Source organism: Phyllostomus hastatus, unplaced genomic scaffold, assembly GCF_019186645.2.
Source record: "Phyllostomus hastatus isolate PE091 unplaced genomic scaffold, TTU_PhHast_1.1 phas_scaffold_501, whole genome shotgun sequence".
NCBI classification, from domain to species: Eukaryota; Metazoa; Chordata; class Mammalia; order Chiroptera; family Phyllostomidae; genus Phyllostomus; species Phyllostomus hastatus.
In genome coordinates this window covers 31,322,507-31,343,542 of record NW_025334033.1, presented here as the reverse complement: position 1 = coordinate 31,343,542, position 21,036 = coordinate 31,322,507, and the positions used below count along the sequence as shown (strand labels likewise).

Below are 21,036 nucleotides of genomic sequence, written 5' to 3'. Positions count from 1 at the left end.
AAAGATGACAGTAATTTTTTAGATATAAAACACAGTAACTATGGAAAGTCCACAGAAAGGGTTATTTACCCTCACTCACAGGTCACAGATGGGCTTTTGGAGGGGAGGAAGGGCCATGAACTTCCTGAGATATGTAAAATTTTGTAAGTATGTGTATTGTTCTGGAAAGAGAGCTTCCATCAAATTCTTAGAGTAATCCCTGATCTAAAAACAGTTAAGAATCATTCTACTAGGGATTTGGGAAAGGAAAAAAGGTCGTCTTATTAAATACTGCAGTATACAATGGCATTTACTATCAACCTGGTATCTCATGAGTAGTTCGCAGGTCAAAATGAAACGAGTTGCAAGCATTCCCCACAATGTTTGACTTAATTGCCAAATGACAGCTCTGGAAGGAAGCCAAATATGTGCATTCTCTGCATTTCCTCTCTCACTGGGCACCATCACAAGCAATTCAGCAACACCCCTGGACCTCTGGCACCTTCAGCATGTTCCAAGACTTATCTTATTGCCCTGCAAATAATGCTTAAGCTGACACAGGTTGAGTCTGTCCTATGTGCAATAAAATCTGCTTCATCTGGTCCTTGAGCTGCTAGCTTTGGCCCAAGGCAGAGAAGCTATTGAGCGATGTTCCCACGGGGAGGAGTCACATCACCACCTCCTCCCCCCCGGGGGGGGGGGTGCACGGTGTATGCTGCAGCTGCACTGCCCCTGTGGGGACCCCACAGGCCACAGTGCCCGTATAGGGCATACCTTGTTTCAGGGCGCTTTGTTTTGTTTCACAGATGCACTTTTTTTACAAATTGAAGAAAAGACTCTTCACCAAAAAGATCACGATCCCTTTTACTGAGGTGGTTTGGAGCTGAACACACAATATCTGAAGTATGCCAGTAGTATAGAAGTTACCTATTTTCAGTAACTACATTATTTGCTGAATACCAGGAAAAGATTTTCCACATATTTGCAAGCTTACAAAATATAAAGGCTTGAAAAAGATTATGACTTAAATGAAGAAAAAAAAAGAGGAAAAGATTCTTGGTTTAGAAGAATTTCAGGGAAATGTGCCATTTCCTAGTCTACCAAGGAAATTGTCATTTGGGGCCCTAAATTATTGTTCTGATACCAATGATTTGCTGTGCTTCTAGGAAAGGCCCTTAAACTTTCTGGGCCTCTTTTTCTATCTCTGAAGAAACACTGTTTCCTCCTTACTTCAACAGGATGTAGTGATGAAGAATAAAAAACGGGCCCAGAATGTGCTATAAACTTGTAAGAAAGGAGTAATGTCGGTTTACCCCCTAAGTGTGAACAGGAGGGATGCGGAGAAAACTGAGGTCCCTTCTCTGTGCTCCCACGTTACCTGCATATGAATATGCTCTTTATGTGTGTCCCCTCCTACTAGAAAGGACGTTGGACTCATCTCCTTATCCTTGGCACTTGGAAATGTACCTGCTATACAGCAGGAAGATGGTCTGGTGTACTGATAGAGGCTCCAGCTGGGCAGGGTGGGCAGTGTGAGGCGGCACCATTCATGGAGGCTGTATGCAGCACTTCATGAGGCAGCCGTGAATAGGAGTCTGGAGTTGGATACCTAGGTTTGAATCCTGGCCCCACCACTTACTTGTGAATCCTGCATGTTATTTAGTCTCTCTGAGCCTGTTTTGTAAAATGAGGATAAAAATAGCATCTGCATCATAAGGTTATGGGGTTTAAATTGTTTACTGCATAGTGCCTGAAACATGCGAAGTACTTGAGATACGAGGTCTGTCTGGAAAAGTCCAGCCATTGTTAAAGTAATGAGAATGGTTTGCACAAATCAATGTAACCTGGCAGCCAAGGAGAGTGGACTGGAATGTGCATGTGTGAGCAATGACGACTTCACTGTACTAGTCAGTGGGGGCGATAGATACTGTTGCGTGAGCATGTGTACTGTGTGGCTGTCACATTCAAAATGACTGAGCAAGTACAGCGATGAATCTACATCAGATTTTGGAACATTCTACATCAGAAGCTGGAACATTCCTCCTCAAAAACAATCCAGCTGATTCAGAAAGCAGCGGCTACAAGCAACTAGTGATTGGCAGCTTCATCACAATAACAAGCCTGCTCACGCATCATCTTTTGCAGTTTTTTTTGCAAAACATCAAATAACCCAGGTGACTCAGCTCCCCTACAGCCCAGATTTGGCACCCAGCGAATCTTGGCTTTTCCCAAAATTAAAATCACCTTTGAAAGGGAAGAGATTTTAGACCACTGATGAGATTCAGGAAAATATTATGGGGAAGCTGATGGCAACTGGGAGAACTATGTGAGGTCCCAAGGTGCTTACTTTGAAGGGGACTGAGACATCATTGTCCTATGAACAATATTTCTTGTATCTTGTATCTTCTTCAAGAAATATCTCTATTTTTCATATTACATGGCTGGATACCTTCTGGACAGACCTTGTATGTCACCCATTACTAAAGTACAGGAACATGTTTGCTTCAAATCACTTTGCAAGCTATCCCAAACCTCAGCTCATTCTTCAATTCTGTACTCATACAATATTCGACAACTTCATTACTCCCTTTATATACTTCTATTCAATTTTTATGATTTGATTTACATAAGCACCTGACAAAAAGGCAAAAAGAACAAACTAGCACTTACAAAAAAAAAAGCATTTATTTACCATTAGCCAAGGCATGCTTCATCAGTCCAAAGACATTTTCCAAATAACAATCTGGTTGGTGGTGCTAAATTATATTTTTACATCCTAAATCAGAGTTTAACTTACCTGAAAAGTGCAAATTCCTACTGAGTAGATATTTTTGTTACTGCCTTAATACTAAGAGAAATCAGAGACTAAGAATCCTAGACAAATACAGTAATAGTAGACAAGTTCATGTGCTGCATAACTAGCAGACTACTTCTGATAGTTTATGAAGACGATAGATAAGATCATAAGGTTTCATCTAACATACCTTCATCCCTATAATCCCCTGCTGTCAGTTCATCTTTTTGGTGAGAGAGCAACTCTAAAGCCTTATGATCAGCCACATTGACATGTTTACCTACAGAGTTTTTAAGGAATACTGCTACATGAATGGCACAGGAAGAACATTTATGAGTAGGTGTAGGAAAAGTTCACTATCAAATGCACTGTTTATTAGCTGTCACACAAGTGCCTTGCTTCAAAGAATTACAAAGTATTATAATCCTCCTCATGTTCCTGGTTTTTAAAAACAATCACTGAATTCTAAATATTTATCTACAAATGAACAGATTTCTTTAACTTGGTAACAGTACAGAAACTGAGCTTTGAATATCTTCATCTTGTAATTACAAATCCCCTCTTTCCCTTTAGAGGATATGGTGGACATCTGCCATCATTTGCAAACACGCACTTTGAAAACAACTCCCAAGTGAGTTTTCTAATGCCACTAACCTTATTATACATAATAGTGCTATATTAGTAACTGAAGATACGCAAAACACCCAAGCTAAATTTAAGTTAAAACCAGCTTATATCAAAAGGACCCTTTTTAGCCAATAAAATATGTGTTTTCCTTGTAAAAAGAAATAGTGTGGTATTAAGAATAACTTCACAACTTTTTCTTCATCATCATCATAAATTTTCATAAATAAATTTCCAAGGAGGTTTTTTCTTCTTCTATCAATGACAAGTCATTTGTATTTGAGTTTACAGGTCTGAGGAGTATCTCACAAAGCAGGTCTCAAACATTGCTCCAGCTCTATTTTTAATAAATCAGAACTAAAAAATTCCCAAACAGCAAAAACATTTTCAATTATTTTCACTGCCTTTAGCTAAATGGCACACAAACAACAGAATCTAATTTATTCTCAGCTGTGTATGTCACAACAAGAGCAATTCAAATGCACAGTCAGATATCATATTTACATATTTCAAAGGGAACAAATCTCTTTTATTATTCTATAAATTTGATATATAGATGAATTGTCATTATTAAGTTTTATGTTTTTAGAATAAAACACATGTTAATATATTGCATTACTATTCCAGAATAATTGTAAAGGGATTGTCCCTTTAGCAAAATAGAAATCCATAAAATTATTATAATTATGGTTTATATATAGTTTTCCCCCCTATAATCTGAATTTTTAAAGGAGATGTCAATTAAAATGAACTGCTAAAATTGTTGAAACTAAAAAGGGATTAGCAGGGGGAAAGAAGTAAAACCCAGCCCACTAAATGAAGAGGTTCAAGGAAGTAAAATGTGATTAACATTTTCTAATAATAGCAAAGATCACCTGAGTTATAAAGTTCAAAACTAGCTCTATAAATAAAAATGACAAGATATATACTGTAGAGCTTGCTTTTATGAGTAAATGCTTTATCTACATGTTAAATGACAAAAGTGTCATATATACATTAGCACAAATATAACTTAAAATGAAATTGTAGGAAAATAAGACTTCTTCTAGTGATTCAAATGGAAGATGAAGCTTATGTACTTTTTAAAATTTCTCGCATTCTCTGTACCGGTGTTTTATAATGGAATGGGGTGGCAAGAAATGTGGAGGAGTAGGGTGGATAAATCAGGATTTGGGGGAAAGAAAATGGGATAAATATATATCCTTTTTTTTTTAATCTTTGTCTTCTTCCTATCCTCCACTTACCTAGTCTGTGAACCATTTTCCTAAGTGGTATAAAAAACCCCCCAAAACAAACAAACAAAAAAACAAAACAAAAAAAACAAACAAACCAGATTCCTTTTATAGCATAGCCTATTATAATATTTATCTAGTTACTTAGGAACCCACCCCATACACTCCTGGCCAGTATTTTTTATTGTGGTAAAAAAAAACCAAAAACCCATAATATTGAATTTACCACCTTAACCATTTTAAGTGTACAGCTCACTGGTGTTAAGTATATTCACACTGTTATACAACAGATCTATACCTACTAAATACTAATTCCCCCTCACTATAGTCTTTGGTAACCACCTCTGATCTGTTTCTATGATTTCTGACAACTTTATATACTTCAAATGAGTGGAATCATACAGTATTTATGCTTATCATGATGTTCTCAAGGTACATCCATGCTGGAGCCTATGACAGGACTTCCTTCATTTTAATGCTACATGACATCCCACTGTATGTACACACCATGTTTTCCTTATCCACTCATCTCTCAGTGGGCATTTCAGTTGTTTCCACCTCTTGGCTATTGTAATAAGCACGAATGTGCAAATTATCTCTCTGAGATCCTGCTTTGAATTCTCTGTGTTATTAATCCAGAAGCCAAATCATATGGTAATTCTATTTTTAATTTTTTGAGAAACCATCATATTGTCTTCCAGAATGGCTGCAGCATTTGCATTCCCACCAACAACGCACAAGGGTTCCAGCATCTTGACATCCTTGCCAACGGCTGATACCTTCTATTCTTTTCCTAGTGGCAGCTGTCATGCTGGGGGCGTAGTGATATCTCATGTGGTTTTGATGTGCATTTCCTTAATGGTTAGTGATACTGAACATCTTTTCATGTGTTTACTTGCCATTTTTCTAATTTATTTGAAGAAATGCCTGTTTTAAGACGTTTGCCCATTTTAAAATCAGGTGTTTGATTTTCTTGTTGAGTTGTACAAGCTTTCTATATATTCTGGATATTAATCCCTTATCAAATATATGGTTTACAAAAATTTTTTCCCATTCCACAGATTTTCTTTTCACTCTGTAGATTATTTCCTTTGACAGGCAAAAATTTTTTAAGTTTGGTATAGTCCTATTTGTCTATTTTTGCTTTTGTTGCCTGTGCTTTGATGTTATAGCCAAGATATCATGGCTAATTCAATTAAAGTTCCCCCCTATGTTTTCTTCTCAGAGTTTAATAGTTTGTCTTATGTTGTAGGTTTTTAATCCATTTTGAGTTAATTTCTGCATATACTGCAAAGTAAGGGTCCAACTTCATTATACTGCACCCAAACACACAGTTCTGTTTTCCTAACATCATTTATTGAACACAGTGACTTCTCCCCACTGCAGAGTCCTGGTACCTTTGTTCCAAGTCATGTGGACATATATGGAAGAGTTTGTTTCTAGGCTCCCCATACTGTTCCACTGGTCTGTGTCATCTATCTTTATGTCAGTACCACACCATCTTAATTGCTGTTGCTTTGTACTATGTTTTGAAATCAGGGAGGGTGAGGCCTCATACTTTGTTCTAAGAATGTTTTGGCTATTTGGGGTCCTTTGAGATTCTGTAAGAATTATAGGATTGGTTTGTTTGTTTGGCAAAAAATGCCATTGGAATTTTGAAAGGGAATGCACTGAATCTGAAGATCAGTTTATTTTCCAGTTTTCAATGTATTAGTCTTTTATTTCTTTGGTTAAGTTTATCCTAAATGTTTTATCCTTATTGAAGCTTTAGTAAATGGGACTGTTTTCTTAATTTCATTTTCAGATTGGTCATTGTTAGTGTATAGAGAGATAACTAATTTCTGACTGCTGATTTGTATTTGTATCCCAGAATTTTTCTAAATTCATTTATTAGTTCCAACAGTTTTTGTGGAATCTTTAAGTTTTTCAACATAAAAAATCATGTCATCTGTGAACAGATAATTTTCTTCTTTTCCAATTTTTATGTCAATTCCTTTTCTCATCTAATTGCTCTGGCTAGAACTTCCACCACTATGCTGAATAGTAGTGGTGAGAGTGGGTACCCTTGCCTTAATCCACTAGAGCAGGGGTGTCTAATCCATGGCCCAGGATGGCTGTGAATGCGGCCCAACATAAAATTACAAATTTACTTAAAACATTATGAGATTTTTTTTGTGATTACATGTCACAATGTATTTAATGTATGGCCCAAGACAACTCTTCTTCTCCCAGCGTGGCCCAGGAATGCCAAAAGGTTGGATAACCCTGTTAGAGATAGGGATTTTAGTCTTTCCACACTGAATGTGAAATTCACTGTGGGTTTTGCATATCTGGCTACCATTCAGGAAGCTTCCTTCTAGTTTGTTGAGTGTGTTGATCAGGAAAGTATGTTGAGTTTTGTCAAATGTTTTTCTACATCAATTGAGCTGATCATGTTTCTTGTCTTTCATTTTGTTAATGTGGTATATTACAATGATTGATTTTTGCTTGCTGAACCACCTTTATGTTCCAGCTATAAATCCTACTTGGTCATGGTGTATACTTTTAATGTGCTGGTGAATTGTTTGCTAGTATTCTGTTAAGGATTTTCGCGTCAATATTCATCAGGGGTATCTGACATATGTGTTTTTTGGTTTTTGAAACTTGTTTGTCTTTGTCTGATTTTGGGATGAGGGCAATACCAGCCTTTTAGAATGAGTTTGGGAGTGTTCCTTCCTCTTAAATTATTTGGAAGAGTGAAAAAAATTGGTATTAATTCTTCTTTAAATGTTTGGTATGATTCTGTAGTGAAGCCATGGGGAACTGGGCTTTCTTTTGTCTCCTCACTAGTTAGAGGTTTGTTCAGATTTTTTATTTCTTCAGGATTCCGTCATGATAGGTTATGTTTGTAGAAATTTATCCATTTCTCCTAGGTTACCCAGTTTGTTGACATTACCTATTCACAGTAGTCTCTCATAATCCTCCTTATTTCTGTGACATCAGTTGTAATGTCTTCTCTCATCACTAATTTTAGCTACTTGAGCCTTTCCTCTATTTTCTTAATCTAGCTAAGGGCTTGTCAATTTTGCCTATCCTTTCAAAAGTCAACTCTTGGTCTCACTAATTTTTTCCTGTTTTTCTCATTAATTTATCTCTGCTCTAATTTTTGTTATTCTCTTCCTTTTGCTGACTTTGGGTTTAGTTTATTCTTCTTTTTCTAGTTCCTTAAGGTAAGTCAGGGTGCTGGTTTGAAATCTCTCTTCTTTATTAACGTAAGCATTTAGTACTATAAACTTCCTTCCCCCTACTGCTTTTGCTGTGTCCCTTAAGTTTTGGTATATTGAATTTTGTTTTCATTTGTCTCCAGACAGTTTCTACATTCCCTTGTGATTTCTTCTTTAACCCATTGGTTGTTTAAAGGTATGTTACTTAATTCCCACATATTTGTTAATTTTCCTGTTTTCTTTCTGCTGTTGGCTTCTACTTTCATCTCACTGTGGTCAGAGAAGATACTTTTATGATTTTATTTTTTAATTGGTTAAGACTTGTTTTGTGGCTGAACATGTGGTCTATCTAGGAGAATGTTTCACATACATTTGAAAACAATGTGTAATCTACTGTCGTCAGATGGAATGCTCTGCCTAAATTTGTTAAGTCCAATTGATAACATAGTGGTGTGTTTAAGTCCTTTGCTTCCTTAATAACCTTCTGTCTAGTTATATACATAACTAAAAGTGAGGTATCGAAGTCTGCTACTATTGTTGTGTTGCTATCTATGTTTCCCCCTTCAGTTTTTGTCAATGATTGCATCATATATTTGGCAAAGTGTTTTTTAATAGTAACATAAAAAGCCTGGAGTCAAAATATTCTCTCTCAGAAATGACTATGGTACGGAATAAAGAGGAATAAAAAATGATAGACTTGGTGGGTTTTATTAACTGTATTTTTCCTATAGTTTAACAATGAACAGGAGTTCCCTTAGTATTCACAAGACAAAATAAGTTTTTTTTAAAAAGAGCTATGTTCACTACAGTATTATAAACTAATTCGAGAGCTAATGACCTTTTCATATTGAGGTTTTAAAAATTAAAAATAGACTAAGATACAGAACAAATAATATTTAATTTGTTTAATTCCTTTGTTTCTTCATTACAGAGTAGTAGGATCTCCATGTTAAAAGCTTTCAATATTATCCCTGGCTGGGTGGCTCAGTTGGTTGGAACATCACGGGTTCGATCCCTGGTCAGGGCACATATGAGAGGCAACCAATTGATGCTTTCGCTCTCTTTTCTCTCTCTCTCTCTCTCTCAAATCAATAAACATACCCTTGGGTAACGATTTAAACAAATAAATATATAAATAATAAATAAAATACTTTTTTAAAAAATCAAAGTTTCAGTATCAGGTCTGCCTGAACAAACCAGGCAAACCAGGAAACAGCTATATCCACTCATTCTTCATACGTTCTAATTTCTATATGATTAATTTGCATTATACAACAAAAGATAATAAAAATGTCAAAATAATTTAGTTCACGTATTTTTATATAAAAACCACATTCATCTACCACGCCTACTATTAGTGAACCTAACATCAAACTAGTTAGAAACTAAACCTTAACAACACACCTTTTGGGAAACTCACAAGTTTAATTATTTAGTATATTCTGGGCCTTATATTTATTTTGTACAAATGATTGATTTTGACTTCATTTTCTTGTTTAAAAAAATATCTAGGTTAGTTTTATATGCATAACCAATTCAATTACTCAGGCTTAAGAGAACAGGTTTTAACCTGGTTAAGTTCTTACAATATAGTCATTGTTGGCAAAATTGTTACACTGGTAATCATGTCCAGGTCTTTTTCAGAAGGATATTATTTTAAAAAATGAATTTTTATAAATACACTGAGATAAACATTCCTTATTTGGAAATTTTTACACTTGAATCTGAGAGACAATTATAAATCACAAACAATATTTAAATGTTCTACTCTAAATGTTAGAGTAGAAAAAATTTTATAGATTTATAAATTTGTTCAGATTCCAAAACCCCTAAGAAAATCATGTCTTTCACCTTCATGAACTGAAACAATGGTAGGTACATTTCAAAAGTAAACAAAATTTCTCAAATAATGAAAATACTTATTAAAAAATAATATATATTTTAAATCTTCTGGAAAGCAAGTATCAGTTAACACTTACTGGACATAGCAGAGAAACCCTTAGGCTGGTTGTAGCTATTTCACTGTCTGGATCCGCAGTCAATTTCTCTTTAACTGACATTCAATGAAAAGAAAACAAACAGAAAAGTTTACAAACAATACATCACTAATGCAATATAAGAAAAAGAACAAAGAACTTAAGATGAGGAACCTTAAAAAATAGAACTCAAAAAAATCTGTTCAATTATTTTCCAATCAACTGAATGGGAGGATAAAAATTATATGGTTTATAATTTCTACAATGAACAAAGGAAGGAAAACCATGGTCTATGTATAGACTGTCTACATTTCCTGTGTGTTTCCTGTTTCTCATCCATAGAGCAAAAACTGCACTGCAGTAACATAAAGAAAACCTCTATAGTAGGCTGACATATTCAACTTATAGCAGGCCCTTTTTCTTTTACAATCCTTTCTTTTAAACTATGACCATTATTTTAAAAGATATTAATAAATTACAACTGTAAAACATTTATAAATTTTCCCAAAGGTCAAATAAAATATTATTAACAAAACACATTAATTCAAATTTCAAATTATAAAAAAAAAATAGTTCAGCTGCTTTTTCATCATCTAATTATTTGAGTTGTACATTTATTTATCCATAAACCAATTATGTTAGCTTAGGCAAATCCATCCTCCTCTCTGAGCTTAATTTTACTTTTAAAAAAATAAGAACCCGCACTAGATAATCTCTAAGTCAGTTCAAAATTCCAGTACTTCTTAATAGAGAAGTCACTAGTAATTTCACATTTAATTGCATTCTGTTACTCAGTCTAATATAGCAAGGATTTTTATATTCTCATCTGGAAACCTGAGGCATCTATTCTAAAAACTGCAACTTAGAACTTCAATTAAACTGCAACATAAAAATGAGACTGGAAATACCTACATGTAATATTCCAATAATTCTAGAACTGTTCCACAATAATTTTAAGTCTTTATATGGAAAGGGAGCCCATGTGGAGTGGCTATGTATGTAGCCAATCATAGAATTTCAGAGCTGTGGCACAACTGTGTCCAGGTAGTTAACATACGGCAAAAAAAAAAGGCAGAGGTTGGGGGGAAGTACTCAAAGAAGAATGATTTCAGAGTAAATGTCTGTGTACTGAAAACTACTTATGGGAATTAAGATTCCTACCTTCCTTGGCTAGATGGCTCAGTTGGTTAGAGTCATCCCAATATACCCAGGTGGCAGGTTTGATCCCCAGTCAGGGCACATACAAGAATCGACCAATGAATGCATAAATAAGTGGAACAACAAATCCATCTTTCTCTCTCTCTCTCAAATCAATTGTTTAGAATCCTGCCTTTATTAAACACAGTGATGATACAGTCTAAATTTTTTGAGATGGTCCAAATCTTATTCTACTCAACTGCCTCCAGGCTGTTGATCTCGTGATCTCGAGACCTCCAGTGAGCTCGACTAAGATGTACATCAGAACTATCAATAGAGCTTTCTAACTTATTTCTCACTGAATCAAAATGGGGAAGAGGGATACCAATGGGTAATTTAAAGTCATTTCGTGGCCTGGAAACTCCAAAATTTTAACTATGTATAACTCATAGGCTGCCTCACAGCTGAAAAAAGCATAAAATGCCTAGGTTTTAGCTTGGGAAATATAGTTGTCACTTATGCTAATGATATCATACGTAAATTATAAAAAGTATGCCTTTCCTATTTTAGACCCAATTTTAGTCAACTCTTTCTTATAAAGATAAATTTAATAGTACTTTTTAAAGGTGACAAGTAATTGCCACACAAAATAAACATGCAAATAGAATTCTAATGTGATTACCAACCATTCTGTATGTCTTCACTGAACATCGCTACAGCACCCCATCACATACATAGCAATGAGAATAGTAACTGACTGGATTTTGTCTATTTCATCTTCCACTTAATGAAGAAATACCACAGATCAGCATTATACAAAACAAAGTTGAGTGTTTAGTAATTCAAAAAGAAAATGAAAGAGGAGAGGCAGCTTGAAGTAGTGGTAAAGCCAGGACCTAAAACCAGCCCAGATTAGAATTCACCCTTAGTTAAGTCATTTGACTTCTTTGTGCCTCAGTTCCATTACTTTATAAATGGGAATAAGAGTCCCTCATACACTGTTTAAAGGATTAAATGCGTTAACCCATGTAAAATGCTTTAAAATAACCTAATATCATACTTAAGTATTGTTACTTAAAACAAAATGAGATTTTTATGTTCACTTTCTCCCAAAGGTGGGATAAGAATCAGCTTGTCAATTTCTATGTTTAAAAAAAAAAAAGTTTTCTCTTTCACCTTTGCCATTATAGACTCAATCTGAGCCTATCTTTTCATGTTAAGATACTTTTAAAGATCTTACTACCATCGTGATTGGACTGAACGTAACCTACTCTATGGATGATCACATGATCTTTTTCTTTCTTAGTTTGGTGAGATCAATTATGCTGACTGATTTGAGAATGTTGTATCAACCTAATATTACTGGAATATGCTCTACTTGGTCACTATGTATTTTACACACACACACACACACACACACACACTGGACTTTGTTAACACAATTCTGGGGAAAAAAAAGTTGGAAGACTAATTTCAAGACTTATTATCAAGCTACAGTAACCAAGACAATGGTATTGGCAAAAGGGCAGATATATAGATCAATGGAAAATAACCGAGTCCAGAAACAGAGTCATACATCTATGGCCAATTGGTTTATGACAAAGATGCCAGGCTAATTAAATGGAGGCAAAGATAGTCTTTTCACCAAAGTTGTTAGAACAACTGTGTATCGTTATAGAGAGAAATGAACCTCTAACCTCCCTTTGCATTAGATACAATATTAACTTAAAAAGCACAAAGCTATAAAAAGAAGAAAAGATTCAAACAGATATTTCATCAAAGAAGCTGGAAAGATGGCAATAAGCATATGAACAGATGTTTAACATCATTAATCATTAGGAAAATGCAAATTAAAACTACAATGAGATACTACTATACACTGATCAGAATAGCTAAAATCAAAGCAATCTGACAACAAAGCACTAGTGAGGATGGGAACAACTCTAATTCTCATACATCATTGATGGGAATGCAAAAATAGTATATGCACTTTATAGGACATTGCTGATCTATTTTTCATACCTTATCATATGACCCAGAAATCCCAGTTCTAAATATTTTCCCAAGAGAAAATGAAAATGTGTGTCTACAAAACAGGAATATCCATATTCAAAATGTAAATGTTTTAGCAGCTTAATTCATGACAGTGTAAAACTGGAAACAATCTAAAGGTAAATCAACCGATAAATAGGTGGACAAATTATGGTGCAAAGAAGTGTGAATAAATGGAATACTACTCAGTAATAAAGAGGAATAAACTACATGAATGAACTTCAAAAGCTTTATACTAAGTGAAATAAGCCAGACACAAAAGGGTACATGCCTTTCAAATACCCTGACATTCTGTAAAAGACAAACTGAAGAGACAGAAATCTCATCAGTGGTTAGGGAACTAGAGATAAGGGAATGAGATGGACTGCGAAGAGCCATAGGGGCACTTTCTGGGGTGAAGGATGTTCTGTATTTTGATTGTGATGTGTGGTTCATGACTGCACGCACCTGTCAAACTCATCCAACTGTACTCTTTTTATAAAGGTGAATTTTTACTGCTTGTAAACTATACTTCAATAAACATAACTGAGGGGAAAGTTACCGTTAAATTTAATCATAAGAAAGTATGGAGGAAAAATAACTACTTATTCTTTGTGGGAAAGGGAATAAAAAATAAAAGCAAGACATAATATTCATCCTGCTGCATCAACCAACATGAGAAAGTCTTCTGGAAATTAAACTTTTCTTGTATCATTTTGAAATGCAGTGGTAACAGTATTTTATTATATGACCTATAATAAGGTTAAAGCTAGATACATTTAAAATTAACCCACCCAGGGATATACTTATTGATTTTACAGAGAGGAAGGGGGAGACAGAGAAATATCTATCGGCTGCCTCCTGTATGCACCCTGACAGGGGATCGAACCCACAACCTTTCTATGTGCAGCTGAAAGCTGCACATGGGAAAGGTGCACAAGACAAGGCTTCAATTGAGCCCTCTAGCCAGGGTTAAAATTACTCCTTTAAAAATTTCTGTTGTCGCAGGCTATGAGAATTAACTACTAGTCACATGTGGCTGTATTTAAATTTATTTAAAATTCAGTTCCTCAGTTGTACTAGCTACATTTCGAGTGTTCAATAACCACAGTTGCTGATGGCTACCACATAGGACAGTATAAATGTAGAACATTTCCAGCATCACAAATTGTTCCATTAGACAGTGCTGTTCTAGGTCTGTTTTCTGAAGATAGTTTTTATCCTTTCTTAATATTAGATTATTTTATAGGCTAGAAACAAATGAACATATTAAGTCCAATATTTCATTTTATAGGCAAAGAAAAAGAGGTATAGACACCCGAATTTCATTCTGTAGCTCTTTTCAGACTTTACTTCAACAAACATCTGAGGATCTACTATGTGCTAGGCAGGCACTGTGCTAAGCACTAGGAACACAGAGAAAAATAAGACTAAATTCCTGTCCAAAGAAACTCACAGTCCAGTAGGGAGTAAAGATGCTAATGGAAGTATGTTCAGGAAACCAGCCGAAGTCAACTTATCTACAGTAGGGGTTCTGCCAGATCTCGTGGAGAACGTGAAACCTGAAAAATAACTCGAGTTGGGCAAAGGAGGCAACAGAGAAGTTTTGAGGCATAGGGAACAATATTCGCAAAGCAACGAGGAAAAAGAAAATAATTCAGAAGTATTTTTGAAACATAAAATATGAGAAGAAGAGTGAATACAGATGACACTGGAAAGTAATAAGCACGTGCATCATATCACGGAAAGCTGCACACGTCATCCTAACAAAGTTGGAGTTTTTATTCCATTGGTGCTGAGAAGACATGGGTTGCAATGGAATGGTAAATGATTAGATCTGTATTAATCACTTAGGTTACTACCAGAAGAGAGATGAAGAGGAGCCAAGAAAGGAAAAGAATACTTTATTTAAGAAAAAGTTTTTTAAAAAAAGGCAGGATATGAGAACTTAAATAAGAACAGTGATTTCATGGAGAGAGAAAAGACAGATGAGAAATACTTAGGGTGTAAGTTTGATAGAATTTAGTGAGTTCAGTTTTAAATACTTGCATTTGAGGAACCAATAGAATGTTTCGGTGAAGGCAGTTAGCTACACGTTTCTATATATGAAATTCAGGGAAAGGTCTGGAGTGAAGATATCTATGTGGAAGTTGGTGCTAGTTTAAACCACATGACTGATGTGATTACCTTTAGGGAAAGTATGTACAAAAGTGGACCAAGGACGAAACCCTTAGGAAAACATTTAGCATGCTTTCCTTAAGAGAATCCATTGAAGGCAAGCATTGGGCAGTGATAGAGAAGAGAATTTTAAGCAGAATGTGGTTGATATGAAACACACACACACACACACACACACAAATTGAATGTGAAAGAAAACTGAAAAGATAAGCATTAAACTTGGCAATCAGATTGTTGCTTTGTGACCTCTGAGAGCAGCTTCAGTGGAAAGCTAGGAGTTAAGAGATCACAATGGGTTGCAGTGAGGAATAAGAATAAGTATAGACTACTCTTTCAAGAAACTAGGATGAGAACAACAGGAGGAACACAGAGCTCTACCTCAAGAATAATTTGTTTTTCTTTTTTTTTTTAAAAGGATGAAAAGAACTTGACAGGGAAGGATGACAAAAAGAGCCTGTAGAGAGGGAAATGAAAATACAGGACAGAGCGCAGTAATATGGAGCCAGGTCTCTTAACGCAGCTTCTGAGCATCATCTTCTGGGTGTCTCAGGGACAAATCAAATACCAAAAGTGTAACAATGCACTCTGATCTCTTCCCTGTAACCTGGTCATATCGATACTGTTTTCTATTCCAGTAAACGGCACTACCATGTAACCTGGTGCTTCTGAAGCCCAGAACACCTTCACCTCTCCTCCTTCTTCACTCCCCACACGTAACCCACCACAATTTCTACACTTCAACACTTCTCAAATTGTCCGTTTTCTCTACTTCCATCACCATTACCTTAGTTCAAAATATCATTATCTGTTGTCTCTACATGTTCCAAACTACCATCACTGCACCAGCCTCACCCTCCCTCCACCTTCAATTTAGTAGTTAGCGATCTTTCTATTGCTCAAATCTGATCATGTCACTCTGCTTAAAAATCTCTCTATCATCTATGTGACTTCACCCTGTGGCCATCTGTCTGGCCACTCTCTTCCTTTGTTCTCTCCACTCCAGGCCCATTGGCTTTGTCTCTTGACATATCCCCCTCCCATCTTTGGGCTTAACTGCTCCTCATCCTTACAATCTTGTATTAAACATCAAGCACCAGAGAGGACTATGTTCTCCTGTTGTTACCTCTAGGGTTCCCTGTCTTTTTTCTTTAAGGCACAAGTCACAACTGGAATTCATTAATGACCTGTGCAATCATGTAATTCTGCCTTTCCCACCAGACGGCAAACTTCTGGGGGATGAGAGGCTGCATGTGTCTTGTTTAATGCTACATTCTCCTGTGCCTGGAACAGAGTAGACTCTTAATATAATTCCTTGAGTGAAAAGAATAAATGAATAAAAGGTTAAGCAGGAAAGGGAGTATTTCCTCCTGAGACTGAAGAAAATAAAGTAAGGAAGGGTACAGGTGCAGGTACGTTGAAAAGCAGTTATGGTTGCACTAAGATTAAGAAAGAAACGGACAGTTTAGAGAATTCACATCGTGTAGCCCCAATTTTCTGGCACTGACAGTATGCCGAGAGAGGAGGATAGTGCTTGTGTCAAGTATGGCCAAGCTGTAAAGTGACTGCTTAAAAGAAGAGGGAGAGGAAACAGGACCTTGACCAAGAATCAGCAGAGGACTGTTTCTGTGATACTTGTGAGGGGACAATTCTACACAAATGTGGAAACCACAATACAAAAATCTACTTAATCAAATGAGTCAAAGGATGAATTTCTTTGGGAAAAGTCTAAATACTATCAACTTTATTCTTTCAAGAACATAATAGTGCCTGATTTGACTACTACAACTTTACCAGTAGACTTTTTTGATGAGTGACTCATATTTATAGTTAATTTGACTCTTCAAAAATATCTAAGAAACCTGCCAACATTTTCTTCTGTCAAGTTGTTTTACGTAATCTTTTAACTGCACAGTTGATATGTGAGGAAAGTTATATCTTTATAGATAGCATAAAGGCAAACAATCTGTTCTTTAGTTAAATACAGCAAATGTCTTATTGGTGGGATCCAAACTAATGTATTTTTGGTTCCTGAAGCCAGTAAGATATTAACTGCCACAAAAATCCTACCCAATCTGCAGTCACCCTTCACCGCCAGCACTGTATCAGAGATGAAATCAATAGCTTTTGAATTATACAGCTTTTGCTGCTCAATAGTGGCTAACAGTGGTTACTTCCAGGAAATAGAGTAATTCTAGGCTCACCTCCCCAATTTCCCCCCAGATGATGCTACAGCTACAAGTGGGAAAGAGTTAAGAGCTTCTGCAAAGATAGCTTGCTGCATCATCATCATCGTCATCGTCAAGTATAACAGCTTCATCTGCCTTATTTCTCGGTATAACCTTTTCCACACCTAGAATTAGGCTCATCTAATTCCAGAATGCTTTCTAATTAGATGAGATCCTAGTACTATGTGGCAAATACAAAGAGTCTCAATAGAATGACCAGGAATGGACTTCGGCTAGATTGTGGAAAAATAAAAAAATAAAAATTCTACTCTTGCACTCTCCTTCAAAACAGATGTCTCAGATCCTTCTCTTATTTTCAGGATCCCTTATTATCTGACTTGTCCCTGACAAATGGTGCTTCTACTCCCCCAGACCCCAAGCCATTGTTGTCATTCTAGCTCTCCACTGTCAATGAATACCTACTGAGTCAGCCAAAAAATGTGTGCTTCCTAACTCAGGGTTAGTATTTGCCTTTTTAAAAAGCCCCTTTAATGTGGAAAAATCCTTCAATGAATTATTGTGGATATGCAGATATTCAGATGTAGATTTTTAATGCTGGCATAGAAACAGGTTATAAAAAAAAGACAAAAGCTATGTCACAAAAGGAAATGAGAGGACAGCTGGCCTTACTATTTACTTTTTTCCACCACATCGTTCCCAACCACAAATCTGATAGTGGGCTTCATTAATCAGTTCACATCAAGAATCCTTAAAGGGTAGCTATATGTTAACCCCTGCCTGTAGGAGTTTTATTCCCTAGGAACCCAGCCCCAATCCCAAATCCATCCATGAAAAATCTCTCTCTCACAAAGAAAAGAATAAAAGAAGACCTTAGTCCACCTCTTTAGAAAAGCTGACAAACTCTGGCCTTAACTCTCTAAAACTGAGGCTAGGAGAGTAAATCTGCAGACCTTACTACTACATCTCACTCAACATGACAAAAGGAACCACCTAGTCATTAATGCCCATGAACCCAGACTCTGGAGGGGTTTTAGAAACCATGTGGTACAAACCTAGTTACAGATGAGGAGTATGAGACTCACAGGAGTAGAGTGACTTATCCAAGGCCACATAATTAATTAACAGCAGAACCTACTTCATTATTATTTCTACCACTCCACTGACTCTCTTTTTGCTTTGTTAATGCAGGAATGTAGTCACCATATATCCCTGCACATTTTTCCTGGATAATCTTAAATGTAAAGTAATTCTCATGAAACATATAACCAGAGATTTCCTTCCTATCTCCTAGAATTGCTTAAACATTTACTTTATGAGGTTTTAGTAAAATACCCTTCCATATTCATGTACTGACTTTACAAAGTTAATTTTAAGATCAGTAAATACAGATTATAAAATATAGGTTATGACAAATATTAAATTACTCAAGTCTCAATTTACTCTAGCTCGAAACAAGGTTTTCAGTTATGATAAGCTCTAATAATAATAATAATAGTAATAATAATAATAATAAAAAAGGAAACCTAAAATCTCTTGAGTTTAGAGACTACTACTCTAACCTTTACCAAACAGTTCAACTACACAAATAAAATAAGTTTATCATACGTACTTAAAGCTCTAGAATGATCCGGATTCCTTATTCCCTTTGCTCGTAACCTCTGAAGAAGAACTGTTGAGGACAACTGTTTTACAAGATATACTGCCATGGAATAGTTCTGGAAAAAAAAAAGATGCAGAAAACAAACAACATATGTAAGTAAACAGTACATCTAATTTAATCCCACAGCGACCGGGAAAGAAAACTAACACTTGTTAAACCACCTACTGTATGCCAAACACTATCTTAGGTGTTTTCTTGAACAGTAATTCATTAATCCTAACCAAAAAGCTGCTGAGATGGTCAGAAACATACTTTGATGGATGAGGAAAGTAAAGTGTATAATGTAGAGAAGTAAAAGAACTTGCCCTAATTTTGCAATTTTCAAGTGATAAAGCCAGGTCTCTCATGCTTCTATATTACCTAACTCCCTATGCTTGAAGCTAATCAATTTAAAGCGCTTACATAAAAGAACACAATTACAACTAAATATAAACCAATGCCAATAAGATGCCAAAGTCATCATGAGCCATAATTAGGAGGCTGTATATTTATGTATATATATAAAATAGTAGTTATTTAAAAAATTACAAGTTAGATTGGCTTCCTAACCTATACTTATTTAATCTTTCTCTATGCCTTTAAACTAGTTCTTGAAAAAACCTTACTTGGGCCATTATCACAACAAGCAGAGGGAATATTAAAGATTCTCAACGAGAAGCTGCTAGGTTGGCAAATGAACAGATGAATATCCATTACCAGCAGAGGGGCTACCCAGAGACTGAAGAAGAAAGCAGGACAAAGGAAACAGTTAATCAACAGGACAAGGAAGAGTGAAAGGTATGTGACTGAATAAGAGGAAGAAAAAAGGGCTGAGGTTTATGAAGGGTAAGAGAGATCTAAATGAGAAGGGCCACTTCCCATTTGGTATGGGAATCAAGAGGAAGATCAAGAGATTTGGAAAGAAGCAAAAGAAAAAATAGTTACTGCCATCTTCTGTCTTATACTTACATACAGTTTTGAACCACTCAATGTAAGACTACCTACTTCACTTAAACCTCACAGAAGGCCTATAAGGAATCGGTAGGACAAGCATTTTTCTAAGTGAAGGGTTGATGAAACTGAGGCACAAAAACCACTTTGCTCATGATCATGTATCTGCTTGGAGACAAAGCTGGCATTGGGAGCCAAGAGGAGAGACGCCAGGAAAATGGACCAGTGGAGTTCTCCACAGCTCTTGCCTTCGCATACTCTGACTGCTTTGACTCTCTTAACCTAGTCCAATGTACGTTTCAACTTTCAGTTCCTTTCAGCTTTAAAAATGCTTTCCCCTCTTTCAACAAGAGAAAAATATCCTACAATACCCTCTGAAAGGTCAATTTTTCATTTAGAGTTCATGTTCACATGTTACACAAGTTTTAAGAAACGAAGTGTCAAAGCTAATTTACTTTCATTTATACATTTAACAATGAGGAAAAAGTAATGTTACTTTTTGCCTAAATTTTAGAGCATATAACATATCAATTTAATATTAAACTAAAAGGTTTCTTTTAGGGAGAAAAATTTTATTCACCTTTATTATTTATTTAATTAATGTTTCCAGTATGACAGAAACTAGAGAAATGCTAATTAACACTGTGAATTATATACTGACAGCTTGAATCTTCAGAACTAGAAATTACCCTAAGGCTTTATATAAAATTTTGAAGAAAGATCAAGTAGAACCACAACTACAAATTCAGTGAAAAGGCATGCTCACTCTAGTTGAAACATGTAACCAAATAAGAAGAAGAAGAAGAAAAAAAGCAAAAGCAATAGCAAAAAGAACATCCGGTATTAACAAATGCCACTTGTACTGATAATATGGAATTAAATCTTACATCGCATGAAAGAGATTGAATAGTGAAACCCCTAAAAGGTAATAGTGGTATACTATCTCTTTTAGGTAGTTGTTACCTTGTTCTCAGTAACTCTTCAAAGTACTGCCTACCTCCAACTATTGATATATATTGCATTGCACTGATGTTTTTCTCAAATGCTTTCTTTGAAAGTCTTCAAAACTGTCTCTCAAAATTCATAGGCCATTTTCTCCATTTTAA

The 21,036-nt window shown here is 35.6% G+C and overlaps 1 protein-coding gene across 1 annotated transcript in view; it reads right to left on the bottom strand.

The window, feature by feature from the left end:
* Nucleotides 1–21,036, bottom strand: part of PIAS1 (protein inhibitor of activated STAT 1) — a 96,569-nt gene that overhangs the window by 13,554 nt on the left and 61,979 nt on the right. Inside the window, exons 7-8 of the mRNA XM_045822263.1 lie at nucleotides 18,950–19,055; nucleotides 9,812–9,885 (exon numbers count right to left, since the gene is read on the bottom strand). Of these exons, the coding sequence (XP_045678219.1) occupies nucleotides 9,812–9,885; nucleotides 18,950–19,055 (180 nt within the window). The remainder of the gene's footprint in view (nucleotides 1–9,811; nucleotides 9,886–18,949; nucleotides 19,056–21,036) is intronic.